The 24,800-nt window shown below is 44.5% G+C and overlaps 1 protein-coding gene across 2 annotated transcripts in view; it reads right to left on the bottom strand.

The window, feature by feature from the left end:
- COLEC12 (collectin subfamily member 12) overlaps nucleotides 1–24,800 on the bottom strand; it is a 193,379-nt gene that overhangs the window by 16,460 nt on the left and 152,119 nt on the right. For both annotated transcript variants that reach the window (XM_015066572.3, XM_053206236.1), the window contains 4 exons: nucleotides 23,051–24,097; nucleotides 9,973–10,461; nucleotides 8,614–8,750; nucleotides 7,248–7,357 (listed from right to left, as the gene is read on the bottom strand). In XM_015066572.3, coding sequence (XP_014922058.2) covers nucleotides 7,248–7,357; nucleotides 8,614–8,750; nucleotides 9,973–10,461; nucleotides 23,051–24,097 — 1,783 coding nt within the window. The remainder of the gene's footprint in view (nucleotides 1–7,247; nucleotides 7,358–8,613; nucleotides 8,751–9,972; nucleotides 10,462–23,050; nucleotides 24,098–24,800) is intronic.

Genomic DNA, 24,800 nt, shown 5'->3' with positions numbered 1-24,800 from the left:
TTTTTGGGGAGGGAAATTCTCAAAAACATATTTTCTTCAGGAGTTCACTGGGGGCTTGTTAACTTGGATGCCGCAGCTTAAAATACCACTTTGTCAGAGTTCACTGTTCTTGATTGTCTTTCTGTGCAATAAATTAGTTGTGCTTCCAGGACTCAAAACTTGAGAGCTCAATTTTCTCTAAGAAGCAGGTTCTTGCACAGAAATTTGTGGTTACTGCCTGAGAAGACAAGCTTGCCTTGCATGGAGGGTCTAAAAAAACATGTGCAGCAGAAGGCTCTTCCCATAAATGACTCACTACCCCATCAGCCACAGAGTGTCCTAGGGTAATCTGAGGATAGAGCCCATATTGCTCTACATCTTTTCACAATAGGATCAGTAAGACTAGAGGGCAGTGGGAAATGACAGGTGAAATTTACAATTAAAAGGTGGGGAAACAAGGCAGAATTGACTCCCCACACCATATAATTCATATATATGTAAATGTATATAATATATAATATAAATATATATAAAAAATATATATGTACACAGACATATATATGGATCCATATATATATATATATGGATTTTTAAAAAATGTAAAGTGACCTCACTTAAATAAATCTAGTGATAAACAGATAATTTAGACAAAACCATCAACTAAAAAGAATAAAAATGGGATGATACTTAGGAGGGAGTGTTAGAAATATTCATTCACACATTCACTCAACAGATATCCAGACAGTACCTACTATGTGCCAGGGATGATGCTACATGATGGCAGCACAGCATGTGGGTTAGGGTTGGGTTAGGGTTAGGGAGAATTCCCTCCCTTGGAGAACTTATGTAATAGGCAACAAACAAGTGAATTAAAAATCTCAGACTGCCGCGGTGATTGGGCCAAAGACAGATGAAGTTAGAAGGAAAAATAGTTTACTTTCACGTCTGCTTTTTTTGTATATTTCCATCCACCCTGTAGGACCCTTCAGCAATGTCAACAATGCCTGAGCAGTTTGATCCTGTTGGTGTACATTTGGTTAATTTCTGTCAGTAACATGAAGGGGTTTTATTCCAATTTTGTTTATAGAATTTGAGGTCTGTAATTCCTGAATGTATAATGATGGGACATTTGATATTCTTTATCTCAGTTAATTGGGAAGTTGTATAAATAGGAGTTCTGAAAGAAGACCTGCTTAGTATCTTTCCCCTGCATTTACTTCAAGTTAAATAGATAAAAGGGATTTATAGACTAGACCAAAAGATAAGTTAAAGATAAGAGACAGCCTTTATCAGGGTGCCTGGGTGGCGCAGTTGGTTGAGCCTCTGACTCTTGATCTTGGCTCAGGTCATGATCTCATGGTTTGATTCCTGAGTTCAAGCCCCACATCAGGCTCTGTGCCGATGGTGCCTGATTGGGATGCCCTCTCTCCTCTCTGCCCCTCCCCCGCTTGTGTGCTCGCTCACACTCTCTCTCAAAATAAACAAACTTGAAAAAATTACAAAAAAGAGATAACCTTTATCACCATTCTCCATTATTTTTTAAGTCATTGGAATTCTCTGCATATGGTACTCAAGTTTTTCCTTTGGGACTAGAAGTAGAATGCAGTTCTGTGGGTATGAGTGTGTGACTTAGGTGATACTAGTGTGGATGGGCGGTGGGGTAACCTGAAGCCAGGCTCCAGGGGGCAATTTGTCTTTCACCCAGTCTCAAAACATATCTTTGGAAAAGCCAAATCACATGGAGTGATTTGTAGCAAAACCCCAAGCCTGCATGCTTGTCATTAAACAGAATAGAACATGTCAGATAAAGAGAGCATATATAGTTTAGAGAAGAATTTCAGGTTACACTGCGCCTTAACTTCCTTTACAGGTAGATTCTGGAAAGAAGATGGCTGAAGGATGGGCCCCAAGTCCCTGAATCCCATATTATAACACATATCCCAACACACATTTGTACCTGGACAGCATTCTCTAAGTACTCCAGGGACCTTGGAAGCACTTGGACTCACTGCTCTTGTCAGCTGGAAACACACCAGCACATCAGCTAGTGGGTGTGAACTCCCTCACCCAGGGTTTTGGTTTCTCCTCATGGTGGCAGAGCACAAAGTCTCAATCTTGGGAATAGCCCCTTCCAACCTCACGACTTAGTACTTTCTCATCAACCACAAGACTGAGGCCTCATGGTCAAGAAACTTCTGCTGGTAGGAGCCTGGCCTCAAAACAGGAAAATCTTAGTAGTGAGAAGTATTACTTTGCTGTAGAATGTTCTCCCGATACCAGGGTCTATATAGGTTTCTCTCTGGTGGCCTAAGCCAATGCCACTCTGACAGAAACATGAAGCGTCAACCAGAGTGAGTTTTTAGTGAATTAGATGACTCTGAAGGTTCCCTTCTGGTCTCCACCATTCTATGGCTCTACAGTCTAAAAACACAACACGTAATATTATAACGGAACAGTCTACATGGACAGAGGCAACCCAGGTTTTATCTTTGCAATGCAGAGATGAGAGTGTTACACATAACAGCATATTCCCACCAAATGAGGTTCTGCTCAGGGGACTAAGAAGTGGACAAGAGGAATAGAGGAACTTCAAGTGTGTTTTGGGAAACGCTCAGGAAGACACTCACATCTTTGGTGATCTAAGTAAGGTGGGCAACAGCAAGCAGAGCGCGCTGGAAAAGGCCTTACAAGGCTCCCTTTGGGTTGTGCTCTGGGCCAAGTCAGTGGGCAGAACCTACATGCCACTTGTGTCTGATTCCTGCACTTGTACCAGGCAGCCTCTGTAAACAGTGATGATCTCTGCCAAACAACGTACTTGCATGTATTACATCCAGAGTAGAAAGATCAGCTTTGATGTGTTCCTAGGCTCACTGATCCTTTCTTTCATGTGTCTGTGTTCTGATTCACTGCTTTCCAGTCATTATTGTTTCCTTCCTTCTACTTATTTTGGGATTGACTTGCTTTTCTTCTACCCACATAAAGTGGAAGCTTAGATCATGGATTTTCAACTTAAAAACTTTTTTTCAAGGGCTCCTGGGTGGCTCAGTTGATTACGACCTGGCTCAGCTCAGGTCATGATCTCATGGTTGGTGAGTTTGAGCCCCACATCAGGCTGTCTGCTTTCAGAGCAGACCCCGCTTTGGATCCTGACTCCCTCTCTCTGCTCTAACACAGCTCACGCACATGCTCCTTCTCTCTCAAAAATAAACATTAAAAAAAATAAAAAAACTTTTTAAAAAAACATGAGTACTTTAGAGGAGTCTAAACACTGTTTTAACTGTATAAATTTTGATATGTTATATTTTCATTTTCTTTGAAACATTTGCAAGTTTCCTCTCTGATTTCTTCTTTGATCCATGGGTTATTAAGATGTGTGTTCTTTAATTTACAAATATTTGACAATATTGCAGATATCTTTTTTGCTGTGATTTCTAATTTAATTTTGGTCAGAGAACATACTCTGTATAATTTCAGTTCTTTTTAAATGTATTGAGACTTGTGTGATGGCCCAGCATATAGTTTATCTTGGTGAATGTACCGAATGTGCTTGAGAAGAGTGCATTTACAGCTCTTGGGTGAAACAGTCCATAAACATCAATTAAGTCAAGTTAGTTAATAGTGTCCATCATATCCCTACTGATTTTTCTACTTATTTGCTCTATCAATTACTATAAGGAGAATGTTGAAATCTCCTTTGAAGCCCCACTCTTTGCTGTGTCCACATTTAGGGTTGGTGTGTCTATTTTCTTGATTGTGACATGGTCCTGGAAATCAGACCTTTTTTTTACATAAGCAGCAACATGTCTCACTCATTGTTGCCTCTGTACTCTGGAAAAGATCCTCTAGGCCAGCACAGAGGCTGGCTCACAGTGGACTCACCAGGATAATTCACTGAATGTTGACATACGACTATGGCCCTGGATTCCAATCTCCAGTCAGGGTTTGATGCTGGCCAGGAAAGAAGTTTTCACAGTTCTGTGGTGAAATGAAAAGGACAACTCTGTGTGTGTGTGTGTGTGTGTGTGTGTGTGTGTGTGTGTGTGTGAGAGAGAGAGAGAGAGAGAGAGAGAGAGAGAGAGAGAGAGAGATGGCCAAGTATCTTCTTGGAAAGGACTATAGACTTGGTTTTTTAATACCAAGATTTGTTGATAGGCAATTTTTAAAAAACATGTCCTTAAGTGGCAAATAAAATGTTGGCAACGTATTTCAGCCCTCCATTCTTTCCCTTGGAATTATATATGAGTGTGGACCCAAAGCATCTGGGAAACTGTCCTGGGCAGCATCCTGAGCCACCACAGATTGAGGCAGGTCATATATTTTATTAGAAATAAATCTTAGTGCAGGTGTGTATATGACCCAACCCTTTAGCATCTAGCATCCATTCCATGTTATTACCTTTGCTTTTTGTCTGTTTTTTTTTTTTTCCAGCAGTCTTTGTCAACTAGGTCTCAGCATAAAAATGGAGGTGGGGGGTGGGTAGGCAACAGGCAGGGAGAACCTTTTATCTCTTGTCTATTTCCACTTCAACAGTACCACAAACACCTGAAACAATTTCAAAAGGGCTGTGAGAGTGAGGGTGTGGGTGGGTGTGAAGCTGTGTGTGTTAGAGGAAAATGGTAAGAGGACATCTAGGAGACATGATTGATTCTTCTGCAGCCTGGGCAAGGCACAAAGTTGTGCCTTCACAACCCTGGTGTGGGATCTGAGTGAGATAATTATGTGTGGCATCTGAGTAAGGATACGGTAAAATACATAAATGCTAGGTAGTGTTATTCTGCAATTACTGACTAGTATGAAGATAGTTGAAATTATGACAATAATAGTGATAATACTGATACTAGTAGGTGACATTTCTTGAGCACTTCCCATGAACCAAGTACTGAACTAAACGCTTTATATACATAATCTCATTTAATTTTCACAATACCAACATAGGTCCTTCTGTAATACTCACTGCCAGGTGAAGACATGAGATTTCACATGGTGGAGTAACTGGCAGCTACGAATGCCACGTCAAACCCTGGAACCCAGACCTCACTGCATTGGCTCTTTTTCTAGTTTGAGCAGTGTTTATTATTCTATGTCAAATTAAATTAGCCTTCCATTATTGAGGCCTCATAATATGTCTGCCTAATTTATTCTTGCTTTTAAAACTTGATCCTGGGGACTTTTCACGTACTACATATGTGTTCCTCTGGGTGGAAAACGAGAAGTGCAGTGTGTGCTGTGGTTAGGGTCAGAAGCCAAGGCTCTCAGGAGGCTCCAGGGTGGCTGTGGCTGGGGAGGAGTTCCCAGCAAGGTGTCTGATCATCTAATCCCTCTCAGGTTCCAGGTACTGACACTGGTGCTCTCCTCCCAGTCACCAAATTCCTGCTGGAGCCCGGGGAAGAGGAGAAAAGTTCCCCTTTGGGAGAGTTGGCACAGACAATAATGCTTCAGCTCAATCCATCCCATATGGGCCAATCTAGTTTTTTTCTTGGAGGAAGGCTTAAGATTGAATTTCTCAGTGAGTCTAACCCAGACCTTTTATGCACTTATAGCTGTGAAGAAAGTGGAGAAGGCTGATTTTTTTAAAGCTTGCCCCACCCTTTGTAATGTTTATTTATTTTTGAGAGAGAGAGAGTGTGAGCAGGGGAGGGACAGAGAGAGAGGGAGACACAGAATCTGAAGCAGGCTCCAGGCTCCAAGCTGTCAGCACAGAGCTCAATGTGGGGCTCAAACTCACGAACCCCAAGATCATGACCTGAGCTGAGGTCGGGTGCTTAACTGACTGAGCCACCCAGGCGCCCCTAACTTTGCCCACCCTTAAAAAAAAACAAAAGATCCTGGCACTCCTGTCTGTTGAAGACAAGATTTATGCTTTATCCTCTAAAGGGAGATGCCTTCCATCTCCACCGCCAACCCTCCCAACTGTTTCGCGTCTCCTGAGTACATCTCTGCCACGCTGGGTGCTCAGGGTGGCTGTCAGCCAATTCCCCGAGCGCCAGGGTGTGGCATAGCTTCCTCTCCCCCAAGGACAGGTGCAGAGGGAGCCGACAGGATATCTGTCAGGCCAGCAGGCAGAAAGCCATTTGCCCTGTGGGCACTGTGAGGCTCGCCTTCGGAGCAGACCTAAAACCTTCTCATGTTCCATCTTGATGTTTGGTCACTGTTTTGTAAAGAAATGGCCTTACTCAGGTTTCTACCTATACCCTCTAATCCTGGTCCCGTGGAAGATTTAAAAGTACAAAGCTAAGCTGCCTGTCTGTCTACCTGTGCACAGGCACACAGAAACATTTTAAAAACTCTCACTGGCTTCTCCACCGCCTCTGGCCCCTGCTTCTCCTCCTTGACAGCTACAGGCTCGGCCTCAATACCTCCGACACCATCTTAGTCCTGAAACACCTCACTGTCTCCTTCCTGGGTGCCGTGGTCACTGCTGTCTCCAAACCACGCCTGCTTGAGCCTCTGCAGGTCTGCCTTCTCTTCTCCAGCACAGGAAAGGCTGGTTATTTGGAGGTGAGTTTGCATAAATTCTGCTCCATGTGGTGCAGCTTGTTGCCTATTTTCACATCCATTAGAGGCAAGACAGGAGTTGGAAGAAGTGAAATTCAGATTGGTACAATTCAGCCACCATATGACCCTTGGGCAGGATTAGGGAAAGAGCTGACATGACAGCCCCGGGATTGAATTAGGGGCACAGAAGTCCCCATGAGCCTGGGAGTCTGAGCAGGTTTTATAAAGGGCTTCCATTCTTTGTCGTTGCCTTTACAGAACTCAGGTCACACTGGACTCACAACACACACCTTTGTTCACGGTGCTCCTGTCATAAACTTGTAGTTCATAATCACACTCTGGCCAGAAGCCCCGCTGGGGTCAGGGGCAGTGATGGTGCTATCCTTAAGGGAACTCCCAGCTCTTGTCAGGAACAGGGCTGGGGCAAGTTCTGATCGTGCCTGAAGTAGTCTGGGCTTCCTTATCCTTCAGAGCACCATTTAAGGTGAACACCTCAGTCCAAGTACCATACTGTGAGCTTTTATGAGTCTCTGACTTTTTTTTCCCCATATAAATGAAAAAAATTCACTCCATGAAAAGAAAAAGGAACCTTATGTTATAGCACAGTGATTCTCAAGCACACGTGGAAATACACAACACTTGTACCAGAAGCCTCAGTGAGGGGCATCTAGGGCATCGGTGGTTAAAGAAGAAACTGCAGGGGGTCAGGCAAAAGGTGAAAAACAAGAGCAGCCCAAGTCTTCCCAGGGATCTGGAAGGCTCTGAGCACTCACTTGTACTCTGGAGACGTCCCATCCAGCCACTTCCATTCATTTTCGTGCTCCGAGTCTGTGAGGCCGATCCAGTGGCTGTCTCTTCCTACTATCTGCTTTTTTATCCATTGCTGAAAAACAAAACAGTGACAATGTGTTATTATTTTGGGGTCACACATACCTGGGGGAATTCCCCTGTCCCCTGCAGCATTTGGGGGAAAAAAGGACATTTAAAAGAGGATGTTTGTTAGAGCACATACATGCTTCTGCTCTCTTTTTTACTGCACCTGTTTTGTTTTGCAGTGTTTTGGGGCTTTGACACTTTCTCCTCTTATAAGTTTGTAAGTAACGTTTATGGGACACTTTTCTTCTTGTAAATCACTCAGACAACTCAATGAATCCCACCAGGCTCCATCCCTCTCCATCAGCTGTCGCTCCCATGTTCTAATACTACTAACAACCGTGGCATTATTGAGCTCTTCCTTTGGCCACGTCCCACGTCCAGTGTGTCACATGCCACATGTCTCTAAGCCTTCACAGCAACCTATGTAACCAAGATAGTAAGTGGCTGGGCTGAGATTAGACCCAAGTCTACACAGTCTAAAGCCCAGGCACCTGACTGGATGCTCATTCCTGGCCAGTTATTGCAGGAAACATCTGTTTTCAGGGTTGTGTCTGCTGGAGATACTTAGAGAAAAGGAAGGAGGCCACTGGAACAGTGTGGCACCAAAGCCCATTGGCATGGTTGCTAGAGGGACCTCAGTTTCAGCCTCAGCTCTGCATTACTTTTTAATCCCATAAATAAAGCCACTGAACCTTGTGGGGGCCTCAGTTTTCTTATCTGTAAAAAGGGGATAATAATACCCCTAGGTTCTAAGGTTGTTGTGAGGTGTAAAGGAGAAATGCCTTGTACCGTGCCTGGCACACAGTAGGGGCCTAAGGAGTAGTCAACATCGTTATGTATGGGCTCTACCCCGTGGTCTTCTCTGCTCTTCCTGACCCTGCTGAAGCCACAGATCTGGTCCCTTGCACCCACCCCTACAGTGTTCATGCCCCTTTGTTTCTGTCTCCACAGGCGTTTGATGCCAGCCTGCAGGCTTCTTTTCCACATTACGGCTCTTTTGACAGCCACCAGAGGCGGGGTTTGGGGGGAGCCACAGATCTCTGGCTTAATAACACAGTATCTTCCAGGTATGAAGCAAGAGGACAGAATTCCCGTGCCATGAATGCTTCTTGTCACTGGATAAAGCCCAAATCTCCAGAATGCGGCCTTGTGTGTTTATGTGACTATAGATTCTTGATATCTTTGAATTCCCAGTAAGCATGCAATTTCCAGATGTAAACTATCCTTAAATTATAGTTTTCTCCAAGTATGCTGCAAACATACCTGTTCCTCTCTTGTGTTTATGAAAACAAGATGTGAAGACTTGTCTTCACAGAAAAGTTTTGCATCCTCGAAAATGTCTTTCTCAACCGAAAAATAGTAGCATTTGTCTGTGAAGTTCTTCCAGTGAGGTGGGCAGCCTAGGAATGCAAATGTTTAAGATTATTAATTAGGGGCGCCTGGGTGGCTCAGTCAGTTAAGTGGCCCACTTCAGCTTGGGTCATGACCTTGCAGGTCGTGAGTTCAAGCCCCGCTTTGGGCTCTGTGCTGACAGCTCAGAGCCTGGAGCCTGCTTTGGATTCTGTGTCTCCCTCCCCCTCTGCCCCTCCCTGGCTCATGCTCTGTCTCTGTCTCTCAAAAAATGAATGAACATTAAAAAAAAATTTAAAAAATATTAATGAAAACACAAACACACACACGAAGCACTATGCCTTTCTTCAGTTATATGTCAGAGGCCATGGCTTTGGCCTCACTTCCCTCACAGGCCAGGAGTGAGCAGTTCCAGCGTCTGTGTGTGAGCCTGTGACTGTCCTTGACAGACACCTTGGGAGCTAAGACTGGTCCAGGAGGGCAGGCCACAGAGCACACAGTAGTCAAACCTACGTAGCCTGGAAAATTATTTTTGCTGGGTCTTAGTTCCTCTGTGTCTGGATTAGTATTTACAGTGACAGAAACAACAACAAAAGGCAATGCAGATAGATGTTCCACATCAGTCTGGAGTCACATGGAACTAATCAGTAACTAGATGGGAGCACCCAGAACCAAAACTGGGCTTGTGGAGCTACAAGGATGACCAGAGTCATGCTTCAGGAAATCAGGTGGAACTGGGTGTGATTCAAAGGAGAGAAAAATAGGCTTGGTTGATAACCAAACACTGAGGGTTTTGCCAAGTTATCAAAATTTAGTAAGCAAATTTAATAATTATAAAAAAACTAGAAGCACCATAACACCTCGAAACAATGAAATCTGGGCTTTAGTAACAAAATTCCATCTACGTAGTTACTGAGGGATGTCTATCCCCCAGATTGAAGGGCATAAAATGAGAACAAAATGGGTCGGGGGTAGCCAGCCTCAGACTGTCACAAAGGAAATGTCTGGGGACGCATTTGTCCCTGAGGGCTTGACTTAGCTAAACAAACAAGTGCTAGAGAACCTGATAGTGTTTAGAGAGAAACACATGTGCCTGAGTCACACTGCCTGGTGCAGAGGCCTGTGAGAGCAACGGGGTCCATGCCTGCCCACGTGGTGCCTTCAATGCCAAGAGAAGTGGGGTGTGGGTGGCATATGGGCTGCATGCTGGGGGCTGGGCACAACCCCACACAGTGCCCTTGACCCTGGTTGTGAGGGAGGGCTCAGACTTACCATTGGCCTCAGGTGCAGAGGTTGGCTCATTCTGTAGGGCCAGGGGCATCGCTGCCCCTGATGGGCCTGGGGGGCCAGGGGGGCCCTTCGGGCCTGGCATGCCTGGCACCCCAGGCAAGCCTGGCAGCCCCCGAGGTCCAGGCACCCCCGGCTCTCCCACGGTGCCCTGCAATCCCTGGAAGCCAGGAGGGCCCTGAGGGCCAGGGAGTCCATCCTTGCCTGGTGGGCCTGCGGGGCCTGGGTCTCCGCTGGGGCCCTGAGGGCCAGGCTTCCCAGGGGATCCACGGGAGCCTTTGGGGCCCTGCAAGCCTTTGGAGCCTTTGCCGCCACGCTCTCCAGGGGGGCCAACTGGCCCAATTGGGCCCCTCTCACCAGCTGGGCCGGGTGGACCAGGCTCTCCCTTCTCTCCTTTTTGTCCTTTGTTGCCAGTGGGACCAGGGGGTCCCTGCTGTCCTCTGTCGCCTTTTGGACCCCTGGGGCCAGGAGGACCTAAAACATAAAAAAAATGTACATGGCATGAACAAAAATCCATTGTGAGTCATAGTGAAGAATTTATCTTATAAAATATCTAATTAAAAAAAATCTAGACATATAAAATATATTCATTAAAGGACTGCTTCTTGTTTCAGTATACTGTTGTCGATGGTATTTTTTTCAAACAAAAAGGTTTCTTAACTAAGCTCACCCTTTCTGCTCCAAGCATTTAGAATATATTTTTTTTAATGTGTTTTTTTTTTTTTTCCTGTTTTTGAGAGCAAGCAAGCGCACAGGGGAGGGGCAGAGAGACAGGGAGAGAGAGAATCCCAAGCAAGCTCCATGCTGTCAGCCCAGAGCCTGACGTGGGGCTCAAACCAATGAACCATGAGATCATGACCTGAGCTAAAGTCGGATGCCCGACCGACTGAGCCACCCAAGCGCCCTGCATTTAGAATATATCTTAACGGCACACAACCCTCCGGTATCCACTGATGTTTTAGGGGGAGGGACAGCTTCACGCCAACAACCACAGCAGTGACTCACACCATTCACCTGGGCTCCCTTAGTTGTCTGGGACTGTTCTATCACCAGGAGAAAAGCGGTGCAAGTTGGGATGTGGATTCTCTCCTACTATTTCCTCTTCTTTTCATAGAGTTGAATGAAATATCCCATCCAATGTTGAGAGGCACCATTCTGCTAATTCATCCTCACCAAGTGGCAGCCTCTCCTCTGACACCTCACTCCCGCCCTCCTGGCCCCTCTGCCAGTGCTGCAGGGATGCTGCTGCCCTTGAGGCTGAGCCTTGCTCACCTGTGGAACAGCTCAGAGGGTCTCTGGGGGAAAGTGTTCTACGAGCTGGGCTAAGTGTCATTTTCCCCAGTTTGTTAGTCTAATAATGCAAATAGGGCTGTGGGCTACAGAAAAAAATAGGCGACCATCTAATTGGGCAAGGGAGAGGAAAAACAACAACAACATTTTTCCCCCAAAGGAAGAAGGCAAATACCTGCTCATCCCTTGTCATCCTAGAGATGCTCACACAACCTGGGATTGTTTTGTTTTCTGTAAATTCTTAGAGGTGACAGGGAACTGCACACAAACATACCACAACCAGGATTCATATGGTGACTTGACAGTTTTTGAGCTAGTTTCACATACATTATGTCATCTGAACTGTATCTATGAGATTATATTCCCAGAGCACATTTGAGGACGTGTAGGGCCAGAGACACCAAGCTCTTATTCCATGCTAGCTCCTCAAGATAGATCTATCCAGGAGAATGAGACATGAACAGTTAAAGTCTAGTGGTGGAGCTGGGATGGTAATTCCTGTCTTCTCCTTGCAATGACTGTATCTAGGAGGACACTATTCTCAAATATTCTACTCCCTGGAACTTTTGAGTGTCTGAGATCTCATTGTTCTCTATGTGAATAAGTAAAAGAGATCCACACTCATTCTTTCCATAGAAGTGGAAAGCCTTTCAGGCTGGATGGGCAGAAGTGCTGGGGAGAGGGAGAGTAGACAGGCCTCCCACCCTATGTTTTTCTTGATCCCCTTACCCCACTCCTCCCCCACCAGCTGGTCAGGACAGAACACTGAAGCAGGCCTTCCCGCCTCAAGGGGGAGGGGGCGTCTCTCTGCCCCACTCCCCTCTCTAGGCCTTGATGGATGTCCACTGTACCCTCATATTATCCATGGCCCTAACTAGCCCACCCATCTCTGTTCTCCCTTAGCAAGAACCTTGGCTCTGGACTCAGCTTTCCTCATTTAAGGTACTCATGATGTTGCCCTGGATTGACTGGCAGACCTACTACCAAGCTGTAAGAGAGTTCATGCTAATGGTTAGGACTAGCTTCAGTGTGTTTTTTTTGAGAACCCTTTCTAGGGGTCTTTCTCATCTGCTTGAGAAGACTTTGTAATGAAGAATTTTCTCTCCGAACCCAACTCACTGACTTTTGCCCACCAGCTCCTATTGGCTGCTCTCCATCACTAGCTCTCCTGGCCCTTATTTCCATCTCGTAGTTGGACAGTCCATTATCTCTGGGATGTCCTGCCAGCACCTCCAACCTGACATGTCTAAAACTGACCTTATCACCTCTTTATTGTTTATGCCCTTCTTCCATCATCCCTCATCCTACATCATCACAACCACCTCTTCCCTCTGTCCTTCATCATGACCCAGTGTGGGGGTTCTCTTTTTGGCAGATTTTTGTAGTATCCTCTATAGTAACTGCTCTTCCTACCTTTGATTCCTCTCCATTCATTCCACTCTGTATCTTTCCCACATTTGTCCCACAGCTCTGATCTCCACTTGCCCTAAAATATTTTGTCCCCACTACCTGGTCATGTGGTATTAAATCAGGGTTTTCATGACCTGGTCTAACATGTCTTTAGTCCATCCTCCTCTGCACTTCTGCATATCTCTTCTCTTAAAATTGCCTCTGCTCATATCCATCTGGAGAACTGTCATCCACCTACCACGTAATCCTCCCAGGTGGAAGTGCTTCCTCTTTCTCTAATCTTTTAGTACTTGTTTGTTCTTTGAGAACACTTCTCCATCTAGCAGCTAGCAGTGTCTGGTGTATAGTCCTTATTCAGACAGTGTTTATCAAACCAATGTGCATCACAGATCTAAATGCCTAGCATGCTGATGCCAACAGTTTGGGCCCCAGGAGAGACCAGAAGGGAGAGATTTTGGGGGAGCAGCGATTTGCTTGGTGTCCCTTACCTTTCTAAGAAGTAAAGCTCCACTCAGTCTATGTATCAGGATGCTCCTGGCTGCTGCTACGGAATGGTCCTGGGGAGATCTTTCTTGACTCTACACACATTTAAGAACTGATCCAGTAGTCTCTTCATCTGCAATCTGAGGTTTTTTTTTTTCTTTTCTTTTTAAGCTTAGGAGGCTCTTGGAATGTATTAGTAAAGATAGAGAAGGTGGATTTTCATTGTCAAATCGATCTTCTGTAAAAAAGTATCTTAGTTCCTTTGTGTGGTTGAGAAATAGTGCCCTAGAGATTAATAGTGGGGATAGTGGTGTGTGCATTCATTCCTCCATAATGGATGTAGTATTATGGAAGGTTCTAGCGGAACAATACTGACAACTAGGCCAAGACAACAGCAACAAAATTCTAATTTAGTTAGAATAATAGCAAAAATAAAAGTAGTTTTTCTTCTCACCTGTTTCTTTTTATGGTCTATGTTTAGACTTTAGAAATCCAAATAATGAAGAGGTTTTTTTGGGGGGAAATTCAAGTGCTTTAGATTCTTTATTCTTTATTCCTTATTCTCCTTATGGGTTTTGCCAACAATTAGTGTTTCTCAATCACTCACAACTGGGTTTGGTACTATACTTGCAGGTTATGGGAAATGGGTTTACCCATGCCCATGGAATAGTGACTATTCTGGGACTTGTCTTCCTGACATGACAGGGAGTTATATTTCTTCCAGAACACCTTCCTCTTGTTTCTAACAGAACTCTGAAGACACACAACTCTCTACTCTCTCCGGGTATGAATCCGAGACCTTCCTTACGTAGGATGACAGCTTTTCATTAATCTTATTTCTCTCTGAGGTTGGGTGGGTTTATTACGGTGTTTAGCTATTTCCCTCTGAACTGAAGTGCTTCTCAAATGTCTCCACTCACTCCACACAAAAGTTGTGGCTTATTTTAAGAATGGCATCAAACATGGATCCCATAGTCAGTGCAAAATATCAGCAGGTGCTAACTTCCAGATCTTGGGAAGGAAGGGAAAAGATGTCAATATGCAAGGTTTTGCCTCTGATATAAAGGTCGAAAATCTCTTTTTTAAAAATATTTATTTTTGAGAGAGACAGAGCATGAATGGGGGAGGGGCAGAGAGAGAGAGAGGAAGCCACAGAATCTGAAACAGGCTCCAGGCTCCGAGCTGTCAGCAAAAAGTCTGACACGGGGCTTGAACCCATGAACCTCGAGATCATGACCTGAGCTAAAGTCGGATGCTCAACCAACTGAAGCACCCAGGCACCTCCAAATTTTTTAATTTTATTTTTAATTTATTTGAGAGAGAAAGTGGGGGAAGGGCAGGGAGAGAGGGAGAGAGGTCCCAAGCAGGCTCCGTGCTGTCAGCGCAGAGCCTGATGTGGAGCTTGACCTCATGAAACCGTGAGAACATGACCTGAGCCAAGATCAAGAGTTGGATGCTTAACTAACTGAGCCACCCAGGCACCTTGAAAATCTTATTTGTGATGCATTGCCCAGCTGGATTAGAATGAAAACTGAATTTTTTACAGGAATTGCTACATCTCTCTTAATAAGACAAGGTTGAATATCAATGGCTGTGGATAAACTCCTGACAAGCACAGTGTTATCGATTTCTTCATCCATAGCTGCCCCAGCCTTGGGAGAAAACCATCATGACACTAGAGCAGGAAGCTGGCACTCTACCTTCCAATGCTGGGCTAAGTAAAAATGTACTCTATGTGTCCCATATGTAAGAGGATTCATTCATATACTTAAGTATTCAGTAAGACCGTACTTTGCTCACTAAGAACTAGAAATTTCCAACTTGTTTCTTTTCAAAAATTACTGAGGAAAAAAAGCTAAAACCACTGGCTACCTGTAAAATAGCCATACTGGCTACCCGTAAAAAATAGATTATTAATGCCAGGGGTATATCTTCTTCTAGGACCCGGGATGCTAGCATCAAATATTCGTATCTGGACGATCCCAAGCTTTTAGGTCTTACTTGAATCTTTAATTGGGCAGCTGCTGAAATGAAAAGAAGATGAAATAAAAGACAAGTCACCCCTAGTGCCTTAAAACCGCAACAGTGAGATAAATGACCCAGGATTATTTATGAGCTTGGGCAGTAACAACTTGTGTTCAGAGTCGAGAATGTGGTAAATGCTACATGTGGAAGCAGATGTGATGTCCCCCTTCAGAAGCAAATTTGAGATTTGCTTTCAAGACCAAGTGAGTGGCTCCCTGGCTCAAGATTCTGAAATGCCGGAATACCCAGGTTGCTGGTAAAGCCATTGCAAGCTCCAGAAATGCCTGAATATGACCTAGACCAGATCTTTGAGCAGCCTGTGTTTTACTGCCAGCAAAACATCCTCCCTGTTCCCCACCCTCCAGAATTGGGAGCCTTGAACACCTGAATCCTCTAAACAGTTTAAATTTTTTTTTTTTTAACGTTTATTCATTTTTGAGACAGAGAGAGACAGAGCATGAACGGGGGAGGGTCAGAGAGAGGGAGACACAGAATCTGAAGCGGGCTCCAGGCTCTGAGCTGTCAGCACAGAGCCTGACACAGGGCTTGAACTCACGGACCGCGAGATCATGACCTGAGCCGAAGTCGGACGCCCAACTGACTGAGCCACCCAGGCCCCCCAAAACAGTTTAAAGAGGACAGAGTAAATTTACATCACTTTGCTGTTTCTGCTTTGGAAACCAAACTGCAGGCCCTGAGGAGGACCAGCCCTGTGTCCTACCCCTGAGAGAAGTTTCCAATTTGTTTTCCAATAAAGCAGAAAGTAGAGAAACCACTTCAATTCTTACTGCCCTGCAAGATTTTGGAGACTTCATTTTAGAACCTCTAGTGGTAAGGTTAGAAGATAGAGAAAACTAGTCATATAATCTGAGACATTTTTTCTTCTCATTTTTTTAAAATATGAAATTTATTTTCCAGTTGGTTTCCATACAACACCCAGTGCTCATCCCAATAGGTGCCCTCCTCAATGCCCATCACCCACTTTCCCCCACCCCCCATCAACCCTCAGTTTGTTCTCACTGACGTGCTTTAAAAGTACTTGTTTGAGGAAATTTAAAAGATATTATTTGGCAATAATTTTGAAAAATAATTTGATTCTTAACCTCATGTTTAAGACAGGCTTCTGGAAAGCCACGGAAGCTCCCTCTCCACAAATATACCCTTGTCCACAGGGTATATTTAAACCACCATTTCTCACCAACTGGCCACAGTTCTGTTTCTATGCCCTCAAATGCCTGCTCTCAAAGGTCCTCAGACAAGCAGTCTTCTTTGAGGAAGCATGACAAGAATGGCAGTTGGCAATGAGAGAAATTGAGGCCTCCTGCCTGATCCATTCAGCCTTCCTACGTATCTGTCAAGGTCCAGCTCAAATGTCAATCTCTTACACCTCAACCGACTGTTCTACTGAAAACAAACTCTTCCACATTTCAACTTCCCAAACATGCCGTCTTTTCTCTTACATCGTTGCATAGCAGCAGGGGCTCATGTAGAAGCATCAGTTTGGGAATTAGATCCAGGGTTAGTACTCTCTGACATTACTAGCTCCTTGACCTTGGATAAGTTACTCAGGTTCTGTGCCATGGTTCCCAGCCCTGCAAATGCGGAATGCTGGTAATTCCTACCTTAAAGAGATGGAACAAGGAAAACAGACAAATTAACCAAGTGCTCAGCAGTATGACTGGCACACTGCAGACAATGGACTGGAAAGTGAGTGAAAGCTAGCTGTCAGCAGCACCTGACTCTGAGTCCTCTCCAAGGCTAGGCACTGGGCTGCCAGCAGTAAGTACTTTTGGAACCAAATCAACACTGATCCCATCTGTACAATTTTATTCCTTGAGCACACGAAGCTGTTGTTTGGCACTGTGATATAGCAGCTGGGGCTGCAACAGAAATCCTGGGTAGGCACTGAACTTACTCACATTTGAGTATGAATATTAGCCAACTGCCTGCTAGGCACTGTACGAACAGCTTTATTGACATTATCTCATGAAGTTCTCATAACTCGAAAGGTAGATGCAGAATAGGAAACTGAGGCAGGGAGAGGATGAGGAACTTGGTATTTGTGTTCAGGTCTATTTCCAGAGCTCTTGTTCTTACCCACTAAATCTGTTGCCTCTCTCACAAGAACAGAGGAAGGGAGCCCTCTGATTGTGCTAGGAAGGTGCACCTTGCATTCTTTGCTTCCTACCCAAGAGTGCACTGTGACGTTATGACGAGTGAAGTCCTCCACATACACAATGAGCATAAAGATATTTACATTATTTGTAACAAAAACAAGGCTTTTCCAATAAAGTATTTTTGGTTTATGGATAAAGAGATAATTGTTGCTGGGATTCAACATGGGGTTTAAAATCTATTTCCAGTTATCACCTAGCTTCAGTGCAAGCAGGGAGCTTCAGCTTCTACTTCGAAATGAGGCCAATGTCTCCTGCGACTGAACGGCATGCACCATATGCGTGAGGGCTCATTAAGTCCGAGTCCAAAGGATTTCCCTGGAAGCAATAGGGTATTCTGAATCTTGCAGAGGCAAGCCCAACATAACCCAAAGTTAATCTAGTCCTGCTCCATCCTACTTTATCTCATCTTTCCCTCATCCTCAGGAACCAGATTTGCCGGGAGGGACAGAGGAAAGGCACTGGAGAAGTGCAAGGGGAAATGGAGCTCTGCCCCCAGTCTCTTCTTCCATGGGAACACCTCGTGAACATTCCTGTTCTGGAGGAAGTTGAACAGATGGAATAGAATGGGGGCAGTTTGTTTGGCCTGAGAAGTTTCATTTACCTCACAGAAAGTGCAGGTAATAAAAAGACCAAGGATAAAAGTAATATAGGAAAGGCATATGTGAAAAGGAAAAAATCACTCAGAAACCAGGATCTCAGGTGTTTCAGAAGCATGGAGTCAGAAACCTCATTGTAACAGATATGTTCCACTTAGTATGTCTAAACGGGCCTCTCAACCTGAACCTCCCCAGTCTGTCCATCTACCTACTTGCTTCAGCTAAAAACTAAGGAGATATCCTGCTCCTCTCTTTCCCTCACCCTCACAGCCAATCCACCCATCAGCCTCATCTAGCCACATACACTGGCCCCTGACCCTGTGTTCAGTTTCTGTCCACACCCCTCCACCACCACCCCTACAACACACCATGTCTCACGGCTGCTCCTCTGGGCTTCGGACACTTTGCGTAGGAAATTCTAGGGTCTTGGGCATCAAATGGGGTCAAGAACAGGTTGATGTGAGCTCTGAATACTCGCAGCCCCTTGAACCTGTAGACTCCTCCCCCTCGGCAGAGTACAGCCAGAGGAAGCCAGTCAGGGCTTCTACAGCAGGGCCCTGTTGACCACGGAAGGGTAAGGCTGCCCTTGAGCCTGCCTACAAGACTCCTCCTCGATGATGAGACCCATTTCTCTTATATCCACGTCACTCATATCTGGCCCATAGCTCCTCACTGGACCCCCATCACCCTGCTTGCTCCCCTGTAATCTATTCTTCTCCCACCTCACCCCCTGACCCTGCACCCAGAATGACCTTTTAAAAATATAAATCAGACCATGTCACCACCTTGCTTAAAACCTCCCTGTCGCACTTAGAACGAAATCCCAGCTCCCTGCCCTCACAGACTACTTCAGGGGCAGCTGGGGACTGTAGAGGAGGGTCACTCACTTTCAGCGATTACTGACGGGGTTGGCAGCATGGGCTCTGGCACCAGGAAGCCTGGACTTGATACTGTTTAGCTATTTACCATCTCTGTAAATTTGAGCAGTTTCCTTAAACACCTCTCTAAACCTTAGTTTCCTCATCTGTAAACTGGTTATGATCTTATAAGTTCCTATCCTACAGAGCTTGTGTAAAGCACTCAGTATACTCACATTCAACATTAGCCAATAAAAATAATCACAATAATGGAAACATTAATTTAAAGCCAGGGTCTGAATGTTCAACTATAAGCTTTTCACACACTTCCCTAGCTGACAAGTCACACTGTCTATACACACTAAATATGTCAGAAGTTTACTTGTAGAAGACAAGCTAGCAATTGGACTAATGGAATAATAAAACCATAAAACTTATAGCTGGAAAATGGCCAGAAAACTACAATAGGATTTTCTAAGGTTTTACAATGCCCAGAGAAATTTAGCAAGCTCTTATTTCATGTGGTTGCATTATCTATTGAGATATGCCCTCATTCTGAATTTGAGAAAAAACAGGGGAAAACTAGTCCCCTAATACCTTTTTTATCATTTGAAAACCTGTCACTTATTCAGAGTATGACTTACACCCACAGTGTCCCTGCAACTGTCCATCCCCCAGTTGGGACACCCATATTTCTCAGGGAAGCCATTATATTTACAGGCAACGCCAATTTTTATAAGCAACATCATATAAAACCAAAATGTTTTCTATTAATGAGTACTCATTAGTCTGTTTCACCCTCCTCAGATGTCATTTAAAATCTCTTCCATGTGACAGTCTTTAAATAGCTATAGATAGCAGCCTTATCTCCCACTAAGCAGTCTCTCCTACAGGTTAAAGTTCCCAGGTCCTTCAATCTTTCCTTGAGCACATCTAGACTGCATAATCCTGGACAAATTTTTCTGAACATGCTGCTCTGTGAACGTCCCTCTTGAAAGGGACCCCTCCAAAGTACACACTATCCTCCAGGGGTAGTCTTGCCACACTGAATGGAGTAAGATATCACCTCCTTCATTTTGGACATATTTCTATTGATATAGTCAAAGATCACATTAGATTCACTGGCAGACACAGTGACTTGCTTACAATCAACTAAAACCACCATGCTTTTCATGCATACTTCTTTAAGCCATGCTCTCCCATCAACATTGTTCTATTTGTTTTTTTCCACCTACCAGCAGGATTTTACATGTATTCCCTATCTCCTTCATTTGTTGGTATCTTTTTATTATTCTAGCCTCTCCAGGTCATTTTGGATTATGATTCTGTCATCCATGGGCTAGTATATATAGTTTCACGTCATACAAGTATTGGATTACCAGGTCATCCATATCCTCATGCTAGTCACGGACAAAGCTGTTGAATGGGCCCCTGCCATCTGCCATCCAGACTTGCTGCCAGCCTCACAGGGGCTCATTAACTACCATTCTTTAGACCCATTCTGTGGTAGACACACCCTAGGGCCATCTCCAATGACTCATACCCTCGTGTAATCCCTTCCCCTTGAGTGTAGAACCTGTGACTTGCTTCTAACCAACAGAACATGGCAAAGATGATGGCATGTCACCCCCTTGACTTACATTAGATGAGATGACGTTACATAACACAGTCTCAGCAGACTGGAGTGAGAGACTCCCTTGCCAGCTCTGAAGAAGCTGCAGTGTTGTCAGATGGTCACATGGCAAGGAACTGTAGGTGGTCTCTAGGCCAGTACCCCTTACTCCCCTGAAATCCCCCAGGAACCTCAATCTCACATTTGCAAGGACATGAATTCTGTCAAGCACCTGAGGGAGCGTGGAAATGGATCTTTCCCCAGTCAAGCCTCTGATGAAACCTCAGCCCCTCGGTGACACTGCACCCTGGTGAGAGACCCTAAGCAGAGGACCCAAGCCTTGCCCAGTCTCCTAACCCACAGATATTGTGAGATAAGAAATGGGTGTCACCTGGGTGGCTCAGTCAGTTAGGCATCCAACTCTTGATTTCGGCTCAGTTCACGATCTCATAGTTTGTGAGTTCAAACCCTTGTCAGGTTCTTTGCTGAAAGCATGGAGCCCGCTTCAGATTCTATCTCTCCCTCCACCCCTGCCCTGCTTGCTCTCTCTCAAAATAAAAAATAAACTAAAAAAAAGAAAGAAATGGGTGTTGTCTTAAGCTGCTGAGTTTGTAATTTGTTACATAGCACAGAAAACCAACGTAACCCATAAACCCATCTAACTGTGCTATAATCCAGTAGCTATTTTTACCATCTTGTTCTTAACAGCATTAGTGACAAATGCCTTGGTAAAATCCAGATATGCTATTTTTCATTCTCCTAGTTTAAACAATCGAATAACGCTGTTAATATGCAGAAATAAGTTTAGGTTCACCTGCTTTTTTTTTTTAAATTTTTTTTAACGTTTATTTTTACTTTTGAGACAGAGAGAGACAGAGCGTGAAGAGGGGAGGGGCAGAGAGAGAGGGAGACACAGAATCTGAAACAGGCTCCAGGCTCTGAGCTGTAAGCACAGAGCCCGACGCGGGGCTCGAACTCACAGACCGTGAGATCATGACCTAAGCCGAAGTCGGACGCTCAACCGACTGAGCCACCCAGGTGCCCCATCACCTGCTTTCTTAATGAACTCCTTGTGATGATTGCTGCTTTCCTGAAGGTTCACAAATTATCCTCTTCTCAGGCTTGAAGACAAATTCCCATTCTACACAGTGTGTAGAATCCACCTGTATCCTCTTTTTGAAAATCAGGATTATTTTGCTTAACAGGTAGTCTCCTGATACTCTAAATCTCTTGATTTTTTTTTTTAAAGGTTTACTTATTTTTGAGAGAGCGAGCATGAGTGAGGGAGGGGCAGAGACAGAGGGAGACAGAGGATCAGAAATGGACTGCACACTGTCAGCAGAAAGCCTGATGCGGGGCTTGAAGTCTCAAACCGTGAGACTGTGACTTGAGCCAAAGTTGGACACTTAACCGACCAGCTGCCCAGGCGCCCCTGACCTTCTATTGATTTGAGCTACCTGAGGGCAGAGACCACCTGGGCTTCTCTGCATACCTCAGAGGGCTCAGCACAGCATCTTTCACATAGTACTTTCAACTTAAAACCTGTGAAGATAGTTTACGACTAAAAAATACTATTATTACATGGTTGCTGCAAATCTCAGAAGGAGACTTAATTTGAGCCAAATATTTTCAATTTACATGGATGACCTGGATGAAAGTAAAACTCAGATTTTATATGCAAGTCACATTCTTTCTCTCCTCTGTGGCCTTATGGTTACTGGGATGGCCATCCATCCATCTGCTCATGACACTTAGGAATAGGAATCTCTGAGGTGCCTGGGTGGCTCAGTCATTTAAGCATCTGACTCTTGATTTTGGGTCAGGTCATGATCTCATAGTTCATGAGCTACAGCCCCGCATCAAGCTCTGCAATGACAGCACAGAGCCCGCTTGGGATTCTCTGCTCCTCCCCTGTCATGTTTGTGTGTGTGCGCGCACACACACACACTCTCTCTCTAAAAATAAATAAACTTAAAAAAATTAGGAATATCTGTGACCTAAAAAAATTAATCTTGCTTTCAAAGGAGCCCAATTTATAAAGACTTGAAAGAGCTAGGCACTGACAAAGTCCAAATTCAACAAATATTTAATGGACTGTCTTTGACCACTGACCACAAATTCATAGTTAAAACTCTTTTCAAGATGTGGAGCTTAATCTCCCCAGGTTGGACTTAGTGATTTATCAGATTATGGTGGAAGTGATGGTATGTGACTTCTGAGGCTAGGTCATAAAAGGCATGTGACTTCTCTTTGTGCTTTCTCTTGGATCACCTGCTCTGGAGGCAGCCAGCTGCCATATTGTGAGAACACTCAAGCAACTTCACGTTGTGAGGAACTGAGGCCTCCTGCCAAAAACCATGTACGTGAGTCATCTTGAAAGCAGATTCTCAGCCCCAGTTAAGGTTTTGAGATGACTGCAGCCCTTGCCAATATTTTGACACAACCTTATGAAAGATACTGAGTGAGAATCACCCAGCTAAGCCACTCCTGAATTCCTAACCTACAGAAATGGTGAGATAGCAAGTGTTTATTGTTTTAAGTTGCCAGCTTTTAGGGTCGTTTGTTATACAGCAATCAATAACTAACACAAATAAATTCGGAATTTTCACTTACCTTGTAGTATTGTAAAATTCTTGATGAGCTGACCATGCTTGGAGTCTACCAGCTTCATTTCTTCCATAATTACTGATAAGTTGGCTACTTCAGTATCTAACCTTGACCTCATCATGTCTTGTTGCATCCTGAGAGAAACAGAATCCAAACGGATGTTGGCCAGTGTGTTATTCAAGGAGGTCAGGTCGTCTGTGTGTTTGGTCAGCGTATCTGTGCAAGTCGTCCTGACTTCATTCAGATTGCTGGTCAGCGTCCGCAGGTAGTGGGCAGTGTAACTGATGTTGCTAATGATGTTCACAATATCTGTCTCAAAGAGCTGGAAGCGTTCCTCCAACTGGCTGAACTTGATGGCTGTTCTGTTCTCCGCATCCTTGTGTACGTCCTGCAGGTCTTTCAGGTTCTGCTCATTGGCCTGTGAGGCTGTGGTGATGTTGTCCATCTGACCTGTGAATGAACTGAGCTGGCTGTTCATATCCTCCAGGGTGTCGTTGTTAGCTTTGGCCAAGGCAGAGTTATTGGCAGCCAGCGTCTGTAAACTCTGCACTTTCTCCTTCAGCCAATCAGTGTCCTTCTTGGCTTGAAGGAAAACCTGCTGCAGATTTTGGAAGTCATTCTTGATTCGCTGGATGGCCTGGCTCGTGTCATCCACAGACCGCTGCAAATTAGTGATGAGGTTCCTCTGCTGCACCTGGGTCAGGTTCAGGTTGTTGAGGTTCATAATAACCACATTATGAGAGTACATTTGGCTCTGCAGATTGCCCTGCAGCACGCTGGTGTCTTGCTGTAGATTGGTGACATAGCCATTATATGCTTGGAGGGTTTTGTTTACAGTGGTGATGAGGAAAGAGTTATTCTCCAAAGTTTCCTTCAGGTGACTCTGCCTGTCCACCAGCGCATCCCCACTTGCCTGTAACTTCTCCAGCGTGTCTTTGTTCTTGCTGGTTTTCTCTGTAATCTCACGAAGCTGCTGACGAAGATCCAGTATGTCTGATCTGAAGGTAGAGAGTTCTGAGTTGGTGCTTATAGCTTTCTTCCCAGTTTGGTCCCCTGGAATAAGACATGTTTTGTTACTTAGTGATATGAAGAAATGTTCACGTGAGGTCAAAGATCTCAAAGAGACTTAATTGGTATGCACTGCGTATTTCAGATATAAAATCTGTGATATATGCAGAATGGTCTACGTTAGTAAAACCCACGTGTCTATTAAAACTGGGTCCTGGAAAAGTGGAAAGGGTACTAACTTTGTAAGTGCTTTTCTCAAAGAAGGAGGGAATTCTACCAGATTCTAGAGCACTGGGCAGGGTGTCAAGAAGGCAATAAACTTTATTAAATTTACCATTAATTCCTTTCAAAAAAATGGAAACAAAAATTCAAGGATAGAACTGGAATCTTTCATTTTAAAAAAATTAATTTTCATAATTCTTCAATGCAGTTTAGAATATTTCAAATAGGAATTGACTGGAAATTTTATAAAAGAGCTTTTATTAAAGTGTATTTGTGGTACTTTTTGATCAGGATTGGTCTTCAGATTTTTATAAGCATTTTTTTTAAAGTTTATTTATTTTTGAGAGAGAGGGAGAGACAGACAGAGCACGAGCAGGGGACCGGCAGAGCGAGAGAGGGACACAGAATCCGAAGCAGGCTCCAGGCTCCGAGCTGTCGGCACAGAGCCTGATGCGGGGCTTGATCTCACGAGCTGTGAGGTCATGACCTGAGCTGAAGTAGGACGCTTAACCGACTGAGCCACCCC

Source organism: Acinonyx jubatus, chromosome D3 (genome assembly GCF_027475565.1).
Source record: "Acinonyx jubatus isolate Ajub_Pintada_27869175 chromosome D3, VMU_Ajub_asm_v1.0, whole genome shotgun sequence".
Lineage (NCBI taxonomy): Eukaryota > Metazoa > Chordata > Mammalia > Carnivora > Felidae > Acinonyx > Acinonyx jubatus.
This window is presented reverse-complemented; position numbering and strand designations above follow the sequence as displayed.